At 55.8% G+C, this 19,287-nt stretch overlaps 1 protein-coding gene across 1 annotated transcript in view; it reads left to right on the top strand.

Moving 5' to 3' along the window:
• Window positions 1–15,130, top strand: part of SND1 (staphylococcal nuclease and tudor domain containing 1) — a 421,931-nt gene extending 406,801 nt beyond the window's left edge. The window contains exons 18-24 of the mRNA XM_043589426.1: window positions 5,309–5,450; window positions 8,686–8,809; window positions 9,708–9,777; window positions 10,872–10,985; window positions 12,567–12,770; window positions 14,377–14,421; window positions 14,515–15,130. Of these exons, the coding sequence (XP_043445361.1) occupies window positions 5,309–5,450; window positions 8,686–8,809; window positions 9,708–9,777; window positions 10,872–10,985; window positions 12,567–12,770; window positions 14,377–14,421; window positions 14,515–14,580 (765 nt within the window). The 3' untranslated portion in view covers window positions 14,581–15,130. The remainder of the gene's footprint in view (window positions 1–5,308; window positions 5,451–8,685; window positions 8,810–9,707; window positions 9,778–10,871; window positions 10,986–12,566; window positions 12,771–14,376; window positions 14,422–14,514) is intronic.
• Window positions 15,131–19,287: the final 4,157 nt, after the last annotated feature.

Consider the following 19,287-nt stretch of genomic DNA (forward strand, 5'->3'; position numbering starts at 1 on the left):
AGAGTGGAAGAACTGTAGGGAGTGGTGACCCACAAATCTTGGGACAGGTGAGAGGGACTGTCCATGTCTTGGAGGAATAGGCCACCATGAGGCCTCTGAGGACACTTCCACCCTTCCTTGTCCCAATTCTGCTCACAGTAAACCCCGTCTTCCTAGAGTGATGGGGAAGCAGGCAACCTTAGCCCCTACTGCAAAGGAGCTTCCTCTTGGCTTTCCTGTTAGTGAGAGCTGAACTTAAGACTGCCAGCCCCGTGTCCTGTGCCTACTGAAGGGAAAGGCTGAGACGTGGTGCTGGGGCCTTGTGTGCAAAGGGCTGAACCTTCACCAAAGAATTAGCAGCAGGGGGTCAGCGTGGCAAGCACCGTCCTCTAAAGCCCAGATTCTGAAAGCGTCTCTGCCCCCAGGCCCTGCTCCCTTAGTCACTCAGCACACGAGCCTCTTCGGGTCTGAGTGACCCTCTGTTCTCTGAGATTAGAGACCCCAAAGGGACCCAAGAGAAGACAGAGGGGAATCTGGCCTGAGGTGGAGGAATGGGTGCCTTGCTGGGTGTTGTACTGGGCACCACTATTTCCTACGCAGTGGATTTGTCTGAAAGAGCCCAGGTCACCATTTCACTCTTGCCACATGATGATGTTGAGGAGTAATTACCAGTGATTAATTACTTCCACAGGCTGTGTGGTTTTGTTCCAGTCCAATTAAAATGCAGTGCGCTACTCAGTGCAAGGGCCTGCCTGCCTGCTGGGTCCCTGTCCCGCACATCCCATCCTCTTCGGGGGTCGTGGCAGAACCTAGTATGCCTTGCCTCTTCCGGTGGGGTTGGTTCCCAGGAGCGGTGTGTGTGTGTGTGTGTGTGTGTGTGTGTGTGTGTGTGTGTAGCACTGCAGCCCCCTCAGACTTGGCTGGACTCGGATGAGAGAATTTGCTAGTCGCTGCATATCTGAGGTATTCCCAGGATGGAGGCAAGGGTCTCCAACCTTGCCTCACTTGTGACCCCATGAGGGCTGCCTTAGCTGTCCGGAGACAGGCACATGTGGCTAAGGGATCATGGTGGTACCTGTGAGCTAACCAAGGAAAGGTAATGCTGAGAGATTTTGTGAGACTAAGAGCATGCAGAAGTCTTTGGGGAATGTGATTGTGTGCGTGCACATTTGTTAGCGGGTCTGAGGGAACCTGGCAATGCTAGCTTCCCTTCCATGAGAACTTAGCTGCCTCCCTGCTGGGTCTGATTCCTCCCTGTGCCCTGCAGACTTCTCTCCTCACGAAGATGCTGGTTGGGCCCTCCTCTTCCTCTACAGGAAGCTAATGCCAGGTTACCCCCTTCTCCTCCAGGAATCCTGGGTGGGTCTGTGGACCAAAGAGGGAAACACAGATGGCAAGCACCAGATCTGCCCTCCCTCCCCGGCCCCCCCTTCTGCCCCAGCAGAGCCCTGGACAGGGCTGGGTTGGCCATTGATCGCCTTTTATTGAGCTTGTCTTCCCCACTGAGATCTTGAAGGCCTCCACAACCCTGGCCCCGAGCCAGCCCCACCCTTGGAGCCTATTGAGCGGAGATATTAAATAGGATTTAGAAAGGAAGGCCTCCAGCCAGTGGAGCCTCAGTTCACATCCCCTGTCTCCTGCCAGAAAGAGGATCTGGGACTCCCTGGGGAGGGTGTACAGGAAAGAGGGAGGGCCAGGGACAGGTGAGGACAGGAGGAGAGAGCCTATGCCCCTGACCTGGACCCACAATGTAGACAGGAACTGGCATGACAGAGCAGCAATAGAACAGAGAAGGGAGGAAGGAGCCGCCTCCCTTGCCCATTCCCCCACCTAGGTCTAAGGCCAGGGTCACGGAGGGGTTACCAAGGGGCCCCGCCTCAGGACACAGTGCCATCCTGGCCCCCAGCCTGACCACAAACCCTACCACGAATCAGAGGAGCTGAGAAAGGCCTTTCCACATTAATGCAGTCCGGAGGTTTTCCCAGAGCAAAGCAGAGCCCTCTTGGGTGGGTCTCCCAGCATGCCTAGGCCCTGCTGCTTAGACCCAGTTCAGGCTTGCCTGCACCAAAGGCCAAGAGCATTCCCAGCTTCAGCGTCCCATCCTCTGGTCGGCATCTTGGCCACGCAGGTCCTTCCCCAGCTCTTCCATCTGCCCAGAGCCTGGAGGGAGAGCCATAAGGCACTGATTCTGTGCACACACAATTACTGTTCTCTCTGGAAGGGGTCTTTGGGTCTTCTTTGTCATCGCCCCATGGGTCCAGGATGAGGAGCATCCCTCCTGGGAATTCCCCAAAACAGGCTCCTTGGCAGGGATCTGAACTGTGAGAGGGCTAGGGATGGCTGTAGGGAAGTGGCACCCATCTGGCAGGTGCCCGCCAGTGTGTCCGTCCCCTCTGCCCCAGTTTGCAGAAAGGCAACATAAGCCATTATGGGCAAAACGTGCCCTTGTTCTAAGGGTGGGCCAAGCTCTCAGCTGACTGTCTCCTTCCCACCAAGAAGCCACCTAGCCGGGCTACGTTTACCGACTTGCTGGTGGCTAGGTCCAGGGAACAGATGGTCACCTCCATCTCCTGAGGGAAACCTGCAGGGCTCCACTATTCAAGGGGCCAAGCCAGCTCCCTCTTAGAAATGGAGTTCCTTTATCTGAGGAGCAGCTCTCCCTGTCCTACCCTTTGGCAATCTCATGCTTCTGGTGTCTTTTCACCTTGGCAGGCAGCGGCGGGGGGGAGGGGGGGTACACCCTGCTGTGCCCCTCCTACCAGTGAGCTGTGGGACCTTGTCACTGGACTGGCCCCACTGCCACACTCCTTGTGGGAGCAAGAGGCCTGCAGGCCGTCCCTGAGGCTTTTGTTTGCATCATCCGTGACCTCCAGCTTGCTGCCCACCTGAGCCTGCCTGCAGAGGAGCTCCACCCTTCTCCCCAAGGAGGAAACCTGATGCTGTCGCCCAAGGCGCATTTACTTGAGGAGTCATTAGCAGTTCCTGCTCCCCCGCTGTCAGTCTGTTCCCAATTCATCACCACCGCTGAGGAGACTCCTTCCCCACAGCCCCCACAGCCGAGGGAAGCAGGGCAGGGTTAGGATGGAGCCCAGAACGGCTCTGAGCCTCAGGCCCACTCCAGGCCAACGTCTGAGACGTGCTGGCTGCACCTGGGAGGGAGCCAGAAGAGCGAGGTAGATGGGAGAAGGGCCCACTGCCTGGGGGTGGGGCAGAAGGAAGGCTGAGGGGTTGGAGGGAGGGTAGGTACTGGCTGGTGGGGGGAGGCAGCACTTGGCTTCAGCTCAGTTGAGGCAGTACTGACAGTCCTGTGTCTCAGTGAGAGTCCCGTCGGTCCTCGAGCTGCAGAGGTCCCAGAGAGGCTAGGACTGACTGAGTCGTCACCCCCCTGGGGAACTTTCCCCTAGCAGGGCCCAGAGAGAAAGTCTCCCTCAACAGGATATGGGCCTTGGAACTGGAAGTAACCGTGGGTGGTCCCCCAGAGTGCTCCCAGCAGTCTGTGCTGTGGCCTCCAATGGGAGAGGCCCTTTCACAGGGAAGTCCGAAGGCTAGAGACGCCCTTGGGCCAGGAGTCTCTGATCTGATTGAGTTGAAGTCCTGCTCTCTGCCTCCTTTCCCGTGGCCACCAGTCCTCGGCACGTGGAAAGCAGAGGTGTCCAGACGCCAGGGATTAAGGGGGCAGCTGCGCCGGGACTGGTGCTGGGAGAGAGTGAGAGGGGAGACCTGTTTGGGTTAGAGTCTAACCTCAGATGGCAGAAGGCAAGGGCACTACTGCGTGTGGCTGGCCGAGGTTTGGGCCCGGGTGACGTCTCTCCCATCCCCCTCGGCCGTTCCCTGGCAGCCTCCCTCGGGCTCAGCCCCTGCTGTTCATTCCAGTTCTCAGGGCCCTGGTCCTCGGTGTCCCCTTCCAGTGGAAGAGTGCTCACACCGCATGAAAGGCAGGAGCGTAGCCTCTGCAGGTGGGACCCAAGAAGGTTCAGTAATTCAGACATCCCTGTCCTTGGGCTGCTTCTTCGTGCCATCCAGGGATCCGCAGGTCAGCTGAGTGATTCTGCGGTCATGTGGCACAGCCCACAGGTTCCAGGGGCCTCTTCCCTCTTGCAAGGAAGAAAAGGAGATGCAGGAGGTCTGTGGCTTGACTGAAGTCAAACAGCAAATTGAAGGACAAGAGCCCACATCTCCCACCTACAACCTTTCCCTCTGTGTCTAGAGGCCCCGTCAATGCCAAAATGTCCGCTTGAGGACCTTGAAGCTTGAAGATCGCTAGCACCTGGGTGTCCAGGTTCAGATCCTGGTCCTGCTACTTCTAGCAAGCCTGGGTGCCTCCGATCCCTCCTTTATAAAACAGGGTAATGTTAATACTTACTCAAAGGGTTGTCGTACGGATTAAAGGAATTAATACTTGGAGAATGTTTAGAATGGCGCCTGGCACCTAGTAAGTATGTATGTTTTGGCTAATACTTTTATTACCCCCTGTTCTTGTGTGACTGTGGGACTCCGTGTGTGGTCCAGTCCCTCCCCCCCTTCTTGCTGCTCAACTGGACAGCCCCGCCCTCTCCTGCTCTGACAGGCTTCACTACCGGGATAATCTCCTGGCCGCGGGATCGGACTTGATGCCCCGTCACATCGAATCAGCTTCTGAGCTGCTGCAGCCCTGACAGTGCAGGGCCAGGGGAGGAGGAGAAAGGCGAGGGTGGAGGGGAGTGGCCCAGCTTCTGAGCTGGGGTCAGAGCAACCTGCTTGAGGTGAGGACACAGAAGTTGCTGAGGCAAGCATTCCTGAACAGTGACAAGCCCTCCCCTCCGTGGCCTGGGGCTGTCACTTGGAGAGCTTCCGGAGTGCCATGGCCATGGCCCTGGGCGGTGCGAAGGCCTCAAGAGTTCAGAGTGACCCCTGCTGAGTGATGTCAGAGAGGGAAGTGGGGTCCCAGAACCGCTGCGACACCAAGGTTCTCACGCTCTGGTTTGCATGAGGATTGCCTGGGAGTCTGCTTTGGTTTGCTTCACTTTCTCTGGGTGCAGTTACAACAGACCCTAATTTGACATACCTGTGTCGGGACCCAGGGACCAGCATTTTTACTCCCCAGTTGCTTCTGACACCTGCCAGAATTTGAGAGCTGATCAATCAGAAGAATTTCAGAGTACTCTCCTTACCCACTCAGACATACGAGAGGTCTAGGGACTCAGGCCAGTGTGACGTGAGTGCCCTGTGATGACCTCCGCACTCCTTCACCCCAGGGGTGACCCCACTTGCCCAAAGACCTTTTCCTGCGTTTTTTCTGGCTTCACTTCTAAACCTCCCACCCCCCACCCTTTGCTGCCCGCACATGCAGGTCTGGGCCCACTATGAGGAGCAGCCCGTGGAGGAGGTAGCGCCCGTGCTGGAGGAGAAGGAGCGCTCGGCCAGCTACAAGCCCGTGTTTGTGACGGAGATCACCGACGACCTGCATTTCTACGTGCAGGATGTGGAGACCGGTGAGTATGCTACCTCCAGAACCCACTCTGCTCAGTGGGAGGGAGGGGCACAGCCCACACGTTCCGGGGACCTCTCCCAGTCTGTGGCTGCTCCCCATCCCCCGGGCCCCGTGCGCTGCTCTGGGGCTCATTACATGCACTGCCAGTGAGCCCTGGCATGGGCAAGGCCAAGCAGGTCCTCTGAGGGCTGGTGAGGTAGCCTGTCTTGTCTAGGTGGTATTTGGAGATGCTCGGGAAATTGTTTTGCTCTCGGACACTCCTGGCTGGGCTGGGTGTGGGGATTTGTAGCCCTCGGAGTGTATCAGGAAGCAAAGAACAGATTGTCTCTATGTGTGGTCAGGAAGCACAAACCAGCTTCACTTGGCCCTCCTCCCCCTCAGCTTCCTTGGGAAGGCAGCAGGAGGAGAGGAGCCTGGGCTTTTTTTCTCTGGGGCTTCTCCTTCTCTAGAGGTTACCATAGCCCTGAGTGGTAGTCAGTTGCCATGGAAACAGGCGGCGCTCTAGGGAAGTCATCCCTGGGCAATCTTTCTGAAGGACCCTCTCTCTCCATCCTCCTTCCTCCTGCCTTCAAGTGATGTACACTGTGGCCAGGGCCTTCTCTGCAGAGACCTCAGGCTTCTGGAGCAGAGAGGACGGTAGAGGTCACTCTCACGGTGGTGGCCCTGTGACCCCTCTAGATGGACTTCCTACCCCCACTGCATTTGCTCTGTCTACCCTGACCTCCCTCCTCTCATTGACACCCTGTGCAGGGAACCATTTTAGTTGAGGGCGAAGGAAAAGGCTTTTTAGAGCTGCCTCTGCGTCCAAGGAGCCAGATCCTTGCAAAGCAGAGGGGCCCGAAGATGTCGCTGGCACCCAAGGCAGTCCCGTGGGTGGCAGGGTGCGGCTCTGCCTGGCCTCCTGTGCCCCCTGCCAGGCCCACTCCAGATCATCAGCCTCATGCCAGCCACTTCCCCTCTAATGATATTTCCCAGGCAGCTGCTTTTGTGGCGATGTTATTTCACCGAGGAAAACCAACCTTTCTAAGCCCTCGTCTGGCTGTACTTGGGAGGGGGAAAAGCTAGCAGGCGGAGAGATGGGCTGATGAGCCTTCAGGATTAGGTTCCCCTTGAGGTCAGCTGCAGTCCTGCTGCACAGTGGCCTGGCATTGCCAGGTCTGGGTGGTGTGACGAGGAAAGGAGTCTTTCAGTGGTGGCCTGGGTAGGAAGGAGATCGGTTTCTGAGCACAGGAGCCAGAAAGGATGGCCCTCAGGAAGCTCGGGGGAAAGGGAACTCAAAGAAGACCCTGCCCAAGGGACAGCAGCTCCCTGGCCGGCTCTACCTGGCCTCTGCATCCTGTGAGGTAGGACCCACCTTGGATAAGACCAAGTCCTGAAGTCTCGAGGGGACAAAACTTGAGGGTTCAAGGCCTTCGGCCACATAGTCTCTGTAATTTCAGAGGTTTCCTGTGCATGCCCTGTACCCTGCCAGCTGTCTCCGCAGCTGTAGGGAGCCAGGACCCTGTAGCAAGTGGTGGCCAAGGCAGAAAATACGGAACAAAGGAAACAAGGGGGAAACCATGTATTCTTGGAACATTGGAGAAGGGAGTGAGGCGCTTGTTGGCACGCCACCTGGAGGGCTGCAGTGGGCTCCAGAGAAAACCCTGACCTCAGTTGGTTCCATAAAATCCATGAAAATAAACTTCAGCATGTACAGCCTCCCTCTTCTGAAACCTTTCATCCTCTCTTAGGGGACGTCCTCTTGCCCTGTCTCTCTTCTCTTAATTAAAGCCTGCCTTCAGGAAGGATCTAATGAAATGATGAAAGCATTGCCATTAGCTGTAAATGACCAGCCAGACTCTGTGCAAGGACCTGTTTGCGGGAGCCAAAGTCTGCTTCTGTTGCCTTGGAGCAAAAAAATAAAAAATAAAAATAGACCACGTATAGAAGGAATTTGTCTGTGTAGAGGGTGTACTGCTGGGTGGGGGAAGGGCAACTGCTTCTTCCCAAAAGTCTGTGTTCTGAAACCGAGGCTCATGAATGCTGGGACAGTGGGTTATGCAGAGGCCCACGAGTGGACACGTCCTCGTGTGCCTACGCAGAGTGCATCCTCGATACAGTTGAATTCTTAAGCACCCTCCATGCGGCAGATTTACTAGACCTTGCAAGAGTAAACAGAACCAAGTGAGCAATGGTCTGTGCCCTGAAGGAGCTCACAGTGTAGTGGCAGAAACATAAACCCAGACAGGGAACGTAGAAGGCCAACTGTGACAAGTGTGCCAAAAGCCAACATGTGTTAGGCACCTGTTACAGTGTGGCTTCGGGCCCTGGAGGTGGAGAGAAGAATCCTGTACCCACACCACACGAACCCAGCTACCCTCACCTCAGAGAGCAAAGGGGGCACGGCGGGGCTTGATGCAGAGCTAGAATCAGGGCCAAGAGGGATGGAAGGGTAAAGCCACTGGGGACCGGTGCTTAGCGGCATGGGGGGTGGGGACACAACAGGAAGGAGCAAGGAGGGAACCCGAGAGGACCGTAGGTGTTGCCAAACCTGGTGATGACCAGCTGACGAGCGGCAGGGACTCGGGATTTGGGAAGGACCAGCAGGAAAGAGCAAGGGATTCGGTAAGATAGGCAGGGAAGGAGACTGTCTCCCCTAGTCGAAGAGGGCCCCGGGTTGGGCTGAGAGCTTGGAGCCCCAGCCTGGAAATACCAAAGTTTGCTTTTGCATGTACTTCACAGGGTGAGCGAGGTCAGAGTAGCCCGAGGCCCTTTCCTTGTCCAGGGTTGGGTGGGGGCCATCCCTCATTTCCATGTTTCCCCCTGGGAAACATAGCAAAGAGTGGCTGCTGTCAGTCACCGCCTCTGTCACCCAGGCCGGGGCCAGCCCTTGTAGGAATTAAGCTGGGCTGCTTCCACCCAGAACGAGGCTGGTTGGCTTTGCTTCACACCCCCATGCTTTCTCCACCTCCCTAAGCAGAACCCAAGGAACATTCCCGAGGGCTGCCACTGCCACCGCCAGTAGGTTGGAGAGCCGAGGTTGGAAGGAAGACTGTGTGCCTCTGAGGTGTCAGCAAGCCCCTGTTCCACTTTTGAAGACCACATGAACCTCTTGAGCAGATGCCACAGAGGACTTCCCTACGGAAAGGGGCAAGCCAGTGCCACGGGCGACCTACAGAATTCCACAGGCTGCCTGCTCCCCGGCCCCATCTAGAGAACATGGCGCCCAGGTCTCACTACCTCTTCCTCCCCTACAGGCACCCAGCTAGAGAAGCTGATGGAGAATATGCGAAACGACATCGCCAGCCACCCTCCTGTCGAAGGCTCCTATGCCCCCCGCCGGGGAGAATTCTGTATTGCCAAGTTTGTAGATGGAGAATGGTAAGCCACTTGTACCTGAGCAGAGCAAAGAGTCTTAAGCAGGAGCAGTTGCAGGTCTGTCCTCAGGGCACAGGCCTACAGAGCTACCAGGTAGAATTCAGGCATTTGCCTTAGCCACCTGGTTTCACTGGGCGGTGGTTGTTGACCTTGGCCAGCTCTCCAGTGTGGGCCTCTTCATTGCCTGCAGCCCATCTGGGGCCTGTGATTTTCCTGCAGCCCAGTCAAGCCTCTGGAGTATAGAAGTGGTGTCTCTCCTCAATCCTGGGAAACCCTGTCGGGGGAGCCCTGGCTGACTGGCTGGGACTGACACTCCCCTTACCCCACACAGGAGAAATGATGTCACGTGGGGTGGTGAGGGCAGAAGCTGGTTCTCAGTCAGCCCAGATCAGCCACCCCACCCTCCACCCTGGCTGTCTGGGACATGAGCAGGCGCACTCACAGGCTGCAGGAAGGTCACTCACGTCTGATCTACCAAGAGTAGGGCCCATGGCTTTCCCTGGGTGACGAAGTGACTTGGATGTGTTCCCTGCTGCGGCCTCCCAGACAGATCTGCCGGCTAATTACAGCTGCTGTTTAGTGTGCTGGGTTTAAACAGCAGACATCAATCTAGTCATTAGTCTTGTTGCTTTATGCCCCAAGGACACATTAATCTGCTTCACATGCTCCCTTCTCCCTCCCTCTGCTCCCAGCTATGCTCTGATTCCATTAGATGGTGGCCACAGCGCCGCAAGCCTAGGCCTTAGTGGAGTCTGAGAACTGCCCTCTGTGACACCCTTGGGTGTTCACTCTGAGCCCTGGGCAGGGAAATGGTGTATCCCAGCCCTGCTATCACTGAGGCTCCAGGGAGGCCAGACTCTTCAGGGCTCTCCCTTGAGCTCTTCCCACAATGCCATTGCAGGTACCGCGCCCGAGTGGAGAAAGTCGAGTCTCCTGCCAGAGTGCACGTCTTCTACATTGACTATGGCAATGTGAGTGTGGGAGACCGGGAGGTGGATGAGTAGGCAAGGGAGGGGTGCCAGGTGGCTGCCAAGGGCCATTCAGCACAGTAGTCCCCTAGGTCAAGTCCCTCTGACCTCTCAAAGGTCCCTCGAAGCTGTGAAATCACTTGCTGATAGAACAGTGAGCATGTGGGCATCTCTACTATTTGTGTAACAAGTCACTGACCCCTGAGCGACTGGGCAAAACTGATGTCTCTGGTCAGAGGTTTTTGAGAGCTGAGAAGTCTCCTTTCCAGGCCCCACGGATGAGTGCCCAGCCACACCCACGGTTCCTCATCTTCTGCCCAACCTCTCTGAAGAAAGGGCCGGTGGAGACCCTCCACACCCCACGGTTCCTGGTCCTCAGGCTTGACTAGGTGCTTGTGTGCCGATTCCCAGGACATCCCCAAACCAAGGCTTTCTGGGAAGGGAATCACAAGGTGGCTGCACCTGGGAGTCTGTCGACAGTTCTGGGGGATTCCCTCTGGGGAAAAGCAAGTAGGAGAGAAGGTTGTAGTTCAGAACCATGCCACTCCCGAGGCGTGACGATGGTCATCTGCTTTCTTCAGGGACTAAGGTTGAGGGTCGATTAGCAGCAGCCCAGAGTTGGGCCATGCTCCCAACCTGCCACCCAGGGATACACAAAAGAAGAGGTCCTGCCAGGTCACAGGACTGTAGGTCCCCTTGTCTTGGTGTGCTTTCCCAGCAGAGCGCCCCCTGGCCAGTGGAAACATATTCAAGGAACCCATGTCCCAGAGGGAAGGCGTTGGAAAAAAACAGAGGTAGAGGTTAGTTAGATGCCAGTTATCAAACTGATTATTTTTGTAGAGCCACCAGGTGTGCCAACACCAGGCCCAGGGTGAGAAGGTGTGAGTCACGGCCGACCGCCTACTGCAGGGGCGAGCGGGACATGTTCCCCCAAGACGTCACTGACTGGGCAAGCCTGTGCACAGGGCTGAGTGGAAGCAAGTCATGGTGGGAGGACCTGAGTTAGAACTCTCAGAGGCCCAGCCACCAGAGTTGTCCTGTGAGAGCCAAGGGGGCATCGAGTGTGTGATGTTCTTGGCCTGGTGTGTCCTCTACAGAGAGAGATCCTGCCATCCACCCGCCTGGGTACCCTGCCACCTGCCTTCAGCACTCGTGTGCTGCCTGCTCAAGCCACAGAGTATGCCTTCGCCTTCATCCAGGTGCCCCAGGACGTGAGTCTACACATCTTCCTTCCTTCCTTCCTTCCTTCCTTGCTTCCAAAGGACGGGTCCGGTGGCACTCAGCCACTGATGCGGCCCTCACAGACTGACAGGAGAAGGTGGAAACAGTGACGAATGGTCTGTTAGCGACGGGACTCGAGAGACGAGAGCGACCAAGGAAGTTGAGGGAAGTTGCCACAGAGGACGGGGCATCAGAGCGTCTGAACTGGTTCTTCAGATGGATGGGCCCTGTGGGCCAGGGCACTTTGGGCAAAGACTGGTCCACACAGTCGGAAGTCAGGGACCTTGTGAGCAGTGGCAAGACGTGAGAAGGGAAAGGCCTGGGGGTTGGGGAAGGGTTTTCAGCAGAGGTGTGACATGGTCAAATCTGGTTCTGAAAGTTCCTTCAGGGGGCGTTGTCAGACTGGATGGAGTAGCGGGAAGCAACTTGGAAGTCCAGGCTAGAGACAGTGACAGCCAAACCGGGGCCACACCCGTAGGGGCCAGGTCTCAGCGCCCTCTGTGGATGGGATGCGGGAAACGAGGAACAGAAGGTGACTGGATTTCTTATGTGTGGCTGTGTTACTGTTGGCCAAGATGTGGGGACGAGAAGGAGTAAATTAGGAGCTGTGGGAGCTCCGGGCGTCTTGATAGTGTTCAGTTTGGAAAGCGAGAAGCCCTGGAATCCCGGATTCATAGCTAAAAGCATGGGCACCTACAAGGTGTGCGTGCGGAAGACAGGATGGGGAGGAGAGCGAGGCTTGGCAAGTGCTAGCCTTCAGCAATCCAGGGACGAAGAACCTGAGGCAGAATGTGCATCCAGAGAGGAGAACATGTGCTCAGTGTCAAGAGCCACCCAGTTCCCAGAAGCAGGGAGCTGGTCTGCAGTGTCCAGCTCCCCAGGGAGGTCAGGCTCAGGCTTGGTGGATACCCTTGGCTCTGGCACCGAGGGAGGTCCCTGGTGCTCAGAGCGAGCAGTCTGAAAGCCTGGTTAGAGCTGCCGCCAGATGCAGGGTGCTGAGGAGCCTGATGCGGGCTGAATTTGCGCCATAGAACGTTTTCTGCTTTTTCATGAAATTTGCTGAAGGGCAGAAGAGAAACAGTAGGAGAAGAGGGTGACAAAATAGGTCAAGGGGCAGTCTCTGGGGGGAGGGAGATGTGAGTGTGGAGAGAGCCTGAGAGGCCAGTGAATGCACCAGAGCAGGGACTGTGTGGGGTTAGTGTGCTGGAGCACAGTCCTGCAGAGGTGGGGGATGACGGGAGCCAGAGCAGCCAGTGGAGGTTAGTTGGGGATGGTCAAAAGCCACTTTTTCTCCGAGACACAAGGCAGGTGGGCACGGTACTGGGGTGGGGGATAGGGATGGGATGTACGCAGGAGGCGTGGCAGGGAGGGAAAGGACAAGATCAGGAGAGGGGGCACTTTGTATCCCAAGGCTGTTTCCTTCCTTGTTAGGATCTGAGCAGGGAATGAGATGCTGGCACCTGCTGGACACTTGCTTGGAGGAGGTCCATGAGCAGGACCTGGGGTCCACGTGGCTATCTTTCAAGTTTGCACTTCTCTCTCCCATTTATCTGCATGCAACTCTGCCCCAGGAGGACGCTCGAACAGACGCCGTGGACAGTGTGGTGCGGGATATCCAGAACACTCAGTGCCTGCTCAACGTGGAACACCTGAGCGCTGGCTGCCCTCACGTCACCCTGCAGTTTGCTGATTCCAAGGGGGATGTGGGGCTGGGCTTGGTGAAGGAGGGACTGGTCATGGTGGAGGTGCGCAAGGAGAAACAGTTCCAGAAAGTGGTACGTGATGTGGAGGTGGGCTACCAGGGTAGGGGCAGGCTCCTAATGCCTCCCCACTGCCGTCACAGAGCGGCTGGGGGCTGCACCAACAGCCAGTGAGGGAGCAGGGAACCCTCCATCTTGCTGCTTCTGCTGGGGAAAGATAATGGATTTGGGTTTGTTGGGGTTTAAAAAAAAAAAAAAAAAGCTAATTACATCCCAAATTAATTGGCTGCAGGCTTGGCTGAGAATGCAGCGGAAAATTTGAGCTGGGGGGGGGGGGGGGGGGGGGTCCCTGCGCATGTGCCCCTAGGGGGCAAGCTGGAAGGCCTTGCCAAGGGTGGCCGGAGAGGTCCATAGCCTGTCACTGCCTCTCCCTTTCTCACTTCCCTCTCCCATACCCTGCCGGGTCCGTAGCCAGCTCCTTGCACACAGGGCCACCTGAAGCCAGGCTCGGCTGGGATGAGGCCCCGAGGGACTCTGCCCCTCCAGCCCTCCAGTCTGGACTGAACAGCCCCCGGGGCTTGGAGCCCGGCCTGAGACCTCTGATCATGAGATGAGTTGAGCGCCCCAGCCATGCTGGCTTCACGGGGCAAACCATGAGGGGCTGGTGGGCACCTAGGAACTACCTGCACTTGCTGGGAGTTGGGAAGGGCACGTCTCAAGTCAGGATGGGCCGGTGGGAAGCGTGTGCCCTCGTGCAGCGCCCAGCTGAGAGGAGGGATGAGAGCCGGTGGCGCTCAAACGAGCGTTCCCTCTCCGTTGTGCCCGTTGCTTCGCCTTTTCCCAGGCCTCTTTTTCTCCCCCTCTGAGTCCGTGGCACTGGTTATACAGGGCTGTAATTCATTTGGAACAAGACCCCAGTGTGAATTGCTACCATGTCTGTGGACAGAAGTGTGACACCCTTAGTCCTCTCACTAGAGACTCCCAGTGTCTTGAGATTGCCCTGGGAGTTAGCGTAAGTTTCCCTGTAGAATTTTGAGATCTCCCTGTCTCCCCTGTGAAGCTACCCATAATGTCTCTGGTGTCTAGAACATTCCTTTGCCCAGCATCTGAGATAAACACTCTACGTGTGTTCACTCATTCATTCATTCATTCAACAAGCATTTATGGAGGGCCTACATATCTCCATGAACAAGAGGCACCATTTCTGCCCTGTGGAGCCTCCATTGAAGCATGAGTTGACAAAAACAGCAACATATATACTAGATGAATGAAATTGAATGTTAGGAGACAAATGCAATGGAAAAAGAGAAGATAGAAATAAAGGATATCAGGAGTGTGCGGGAAGAGGTGATTGGGATTTTCAGTGGGGTCATTTCATTAGGCTTTCATTGAGGCTTCATTAAGAAGGTGATGCTTTACCAAAGACCTGAAGGAGCAGGATAGGTAGCCAAGTAGACCTGAGGGGAAGAGCATTTCAGGCAGACGGAACAGCCAGCACAGAGTCAAGGAACAGCAAGGAGGCCAGTGTGATGGTGCACTTTGAATCTTATTCTCAGGGAGCTGGTGATCCACTGAGCAGGAGAGTGGTGCAGACCAGACCTGGGCAGTCTCCAGGGTCATTCTTGCTGCTCAGTTGCAAATACCCACTTTGTGACCTCCCTTTCTTCCCTTGTCCCTCCAGATCACAGAGTACCTGAACGCCCAGGAGTCAGCCAAGAGTGCTAGGGTGAGTTTTTGCCTCTGGGGCTCCAGGGGGGAGCTGAGGAAAGCAGCTTAGCAGGGCCCACCTCCCTGACGGTCGCTTTCTGTCTTCTCACAGCTGAACCTGTGGCGCTATGGGGACTTCCGGGCCGATGACGCTGATGAGTTTGGCTACAGCCGCTAAGGAGGGAATCGGGTCTGGCCCTCAGCCCCGCTCACACCAGTACCTCCTCCTCTGCAGGGAGGGTGTTTTCAGCTCCAGACCCCAGATCAGGGGTGTAGATTGGGTCCAGCTTTGCTTCAGTGTATGGAAATGTCTTGTGGGGTGGCATCTGGGCTGGGGGTGGGGTGGGTGAACCCGAGGCTTTCAGGAGGCAGGCCATTGTCTTCTGAGATGACAGGCACTGACATCCACAGTCTCTCCCAGCTGATTTTGTGTTTTTATTCGGAGGTTTGTTTTTTTTAAAAAGTTGTCCGCAAATCAGGAAGAAACATGAAAGACTTTGTCCTAACATAGGGCGTGACCCTGACACCCAAGGCCAGCTGCCTGCTGGTACCCCACTTCCGTTCCAGATGGCCCTTCTTCCCAGTTCTCTGTCCGGCTGTTGATTATGTGATTCCTCTGATACGTCCATTCTCAAATGCCAGCCTGTCTACATCTGCCCCCTACCAGCCCTCCCCACTTCTGTATTTAAAGCTTTTGAGGCCCAATAAAATAGTACCTGCTGTCTGCAGTCCTTATTGGTCATGATGGAGCCCAGAGCCTGGAATCTCGGCAGCCCCCACAGGAGGAGACTTGGGCACGTGAACGACCCCCGACATAGTCATCCACATCCCTGGCCACAGTTCTGGAATCACAGCCAGCCCGGAAAGCAGGGCCATTCTTCAGAGTCATGGGCAACTCCTGGGGCCCAGGAGGCATGATGGCACCATGACCATCATGCAGAAGGCTGGAGATCTCCTATTTTAATGCATCAGTCCAGGCCCCCCGCTGCACATGGCTGCCCCCAAGGACCATGGAGATTTAGAGCAGCTTGGCAAGCAGTGCCCAGGACCGGCCACACATGGAAGGCCAGGCTCAGTCTTAACCAGTCCCCTGCAGAGAGTCACTAGTCCTGTGCTTTGCCAAGTTCTGCCAGAGCCCCAGCGGGAGCCAGAGGGGACTCTTCCCCTCTCCTGCTGTGGCTGGGGTAAAAGCTAACGCCACACAGGCTGGCATAACAAGGGGTAAGAGTGGGGGCCCGGTGCCAGCTCCCTCCACAGTGTGTGTTCATTGGCAAATGGAGCTGGAAGACCAGGTTGGGTCCAAGAGGAGTCATGGCTGTCCGCTGAGGAGATCCTGGGTCTCGAGGTTATTAGCGCTTGCTCTGTTTGACTTAATGAGGTTATCCCCCAGGTGGAGCTGGCCACAGAGCTCAGAAGACCCAGGCTGCTCCTAGCCCCTGAGGGAGGAGGGAGGCTTGAGAGCAGCCCCTGCGGTGTGCAGTGAGGAGCCTGTTATGCTGCTCAGGGAGTGCCAGGGAGAGAAAGCTGTGTGACGGGGAGGTCACCCCTACCAGCTGTTTCCCATGACTTTGTACAGCCCATGATGGGGCGTGAGAAGTCAGCAGGAGTGTGAATGTCCCCGTCTGTCCCCACTCCTGGAGAAGCTGTCCTGCCCCAGCAGGTAAGCCCACTCCCCGTGGTGCTTTTCTTCTGCATCATGGAGATCTGTCATGGAGAAGACAATGCCCGTCTCACCCATTTCTCCATCTCCTGGTACGGTCGAGAGCTGGGTCGGTGTGTGTTACCCGGGAGCACGATCAACAGAGGGGTGAGATGCCAGCCCGCCCTTTTGTAAAAGGGTCTGAAATCATCTCACTGTCTCCACAGTTGCCTTGGTTACATCTGTGCCCAAGGATAAACCCTCCATGGTTCTGCAATTGAAATGATGCCTGAACCTTCCCACTTCTTTTCTTTCTCTTGCAAGGCTGGTTTAGACAAAGGTCAAACCATTCACCAGGCCTGAGGACGCTGCTGCCACTTCCTCTCAGTGTCTGTTCAGTTCCTGGGGTCTGTCATGGCGGGGTGGGACTGAGGCGAGGCGAGGCGAGCCAGGCACCCAGCGTGCCCAATCTCGGGGGGCACTCAGAGTGTGCGGGCGCCTTGGAGGCTTTGCCTTTTGCCTGTAGTCGAGACCAGTCAGCATCAGCACTTGCACAAGTAGCACCAAAAACCCCCCTCAGAGTTCCTTCCCCCGCTGGAGTTACAAAACATGTTCCCCCATCCACCTCTCACTTGAACACCAAAACCTCTTGAGCACCTATTATCCATCTGTCCACCCACCCGCCAAGCCTGGATTAAGAGCCAGCTACCGGCATAACACTGGGTCCAGTGGGTGCCAACCTGTCTCCACAGGCCCGAGGGGCATGCACGACCGCTGTGGAGCAGTGGGCAGTACTCTGGGACAGGGGCTGAGGCCCCAGCCCGGTGACCAGGAGGATGTCACAGAGGAGGAGGGCAGAGTCGAAGCTCACAGGTGACAGGAGAGCAGCATTGCTAACCTGGACAGGCTCTGGAAGTTTCCCATCTCTGAGGGCTGATGCACCAGAGCCCAGGGTTTAGGCTAACCACCAGGGAAGGATTGCCACCCAAGACCCTCCCTGGTCTGGGCCAGTAGGGGAGGTGGGGTAGGGGGTGGAGGGAAGGGTTTGTGCAACTGCCTCTACTTTATTTATGGTTTTGATTATGTCTGCATTCCAGGAAGAGCCGATGCACCCCTTTTCTTGAAGTAGCCCGTGTTGGGAAGCAACAGGGAGGGGCCAGAGAGCTAGTGCCTCAAGAGTGGTTATTGATGTCCTAATTACAAGAGGATGCTAATTTAATTTGAACCTAATTACAGTGCACTACCCTGGGTGGCATGTGTTTTAATAATTAACGTCCTTCAGATGCGTAGGAGTATAATAATATTTACACTGGGTTGGCTAGCAGCCTGGGGAGGCGGGCTGGGGGCCCATACGTCACCCTCCCCCCAGACAGCTTGGCTGCTAGCAGGTGGGGAAGATGGCGTACAAGTCTTGGTTGGCTAGTATCTTGTCATCCTTCCCAGAGAATATGCTTGGGCCTCATCTCCAGCCACTTCCTTGACCCGGCAGGCTGCTCTGCTCTGTGGGGTTCCAGGATGGAGCCCTGAAATAACATGGTGACTGTGACTGTGACACCAGCCTTCCCACCCCAGGCCGAGCCATGCAGATGAGGGCCCCATCTGGCTGCCCCTGCCTGCCTGGACCCATCCTGGGGAAGGGCTTGTTCAGGCAGGAGGAAAGAGCTGCTTAGTGTTTCCTCCTCCTCTTTTTACTGGTAACACTTAGAAGGATGTACACATTCAGCAAAGGGCCCGAATTACAAGGGTACCACTCCGGTTTTCACAAAGTGAACATACCCTATGTAAACACACCAATCAAAAAACAGGACATCGCCAGCCCCTCCTAAGCTTGCTCCTCAGCCACTGTCACCCTCAAAGGCAGCCCCTCTCTTGACCTTTATCCCAGTAGATGTTTCGTCTGTTTTATTTGTTGCGTTTTATTTTTCAATTTTGCCTGGTTTTAAATTTTTCAAAGGTGGAGTCCTGCGGGATGCATTATGTGCCTGCCTTCTCTCATTCAATACATGTGTGGGCTGTGTCCTTGTTAGCTTCGTTTTGGTGTGTGCATTCTTGTTCTGTATGTTCTATTGTCTGAATACACCACTTCTTGGTTGTTAGGAAGAAGTCAGATGCTCAACAATCTGCTAGAGCCAGAGCTGTGCCAGTCCCTAAAGGAGAAATCTGCTCATCCTAATTATGCGTCAGGGGGACAGGAGGTGAAACTAGATGAGATGGGGTAGCAAGATGACAGGGCAGGGCAGTTCCACCCACTACAAACATGGAATCGTGTGGTTGCCAGTGTGGCTCCCGTGCCCAGTCTCTCAGAGCTCCCACAGGTGGGGGAAGGGTCTGTCAGCAAGTTCTAGAAGCCAAGCAGACGAACCAGGGGCTTAAGAGATGACCTGAGGGAACTCCAGTATCTACCAAGAAGCCTCTCTAGGCCAGTGCTTCTCAAAGTGTGGCTGGTAGACCAGCTTGCTCAGAATCACCTGGAATGCTTGTTAAAATGCAGCTTCCGAAAAAGTGCCAGGACCCACTGGGAGTGGGGGTGTGACTGGACCATCCATCACAGCGGGAGGACAACGGGTAATGTGTGTGGAGTTGATAAAACAAGAACTGGCCTATTGTTGAGCAATAAAAAATCCAACAGAAAATCTAAAATAGATGATTAAAAGCGGTTGCCTGTAGGTGACAGCTGGGACTGGGAGTGCTTATTATAACTCCCTGTGTACCAGTTCTTTCACCGTAGGTGAGCATTTCTGATTCTTCTCATTATCAGGTAAATATGTATGTATCACTTCCCATTCCAGAGCCACTCCCTCAATTCTGGTGGTCCAGGGCCTGGGAATCTGCCCTGTGAACAAGCTTCCTAGGTGATTCTGAGGATTGCTCAAGTTCCAAGAATTGGCTATCACTGTCCAAACTCACTTTACAAGATAAGGAAGGAGACCTAGTGACTTGCCCAAGGCCATCCAGCTTCTTTGTGGCAGGGCCGGGAATAGAAGACGGGTCCCTGGCCTATGTTCTCTACATCATGGCCTTCACCTTGGTGGGTGTCTGTCTCGGTGGGCCTGGTCCCCAGAGATCTGAGGGAGGAGCCGAGGACCTGGTTCAGTTGAAGGAAGCGAGAGTGCCTTGCCTGGGTGCAGGCGGGCGACCCCTCCAGCAAGCAGAACACTTACGACGTTGCTTCGTGCGGAGCCAACGCAGGGACCAGCACATGCAGAATGCCACTGCTCCTGCTGTCCTGCCATCAGCAACATCCTT

Source organism: Prionailurus bengalensis, chromosome A2, assembly GCF_016509475.1.
Source record: "Prionailurus bengalensis isolate Pbe53 chromosome A2, Fcat_Pben_1.1_paternal_pri, whole genome shotgun sequence".
In the NCBI taxonomy this organism is placed as follows: Eukaryota; Metazoa; Chordata; class Mammalia; order Carnivora; family Felidae; genus Prionailurus; species Prionailurus bengalensis.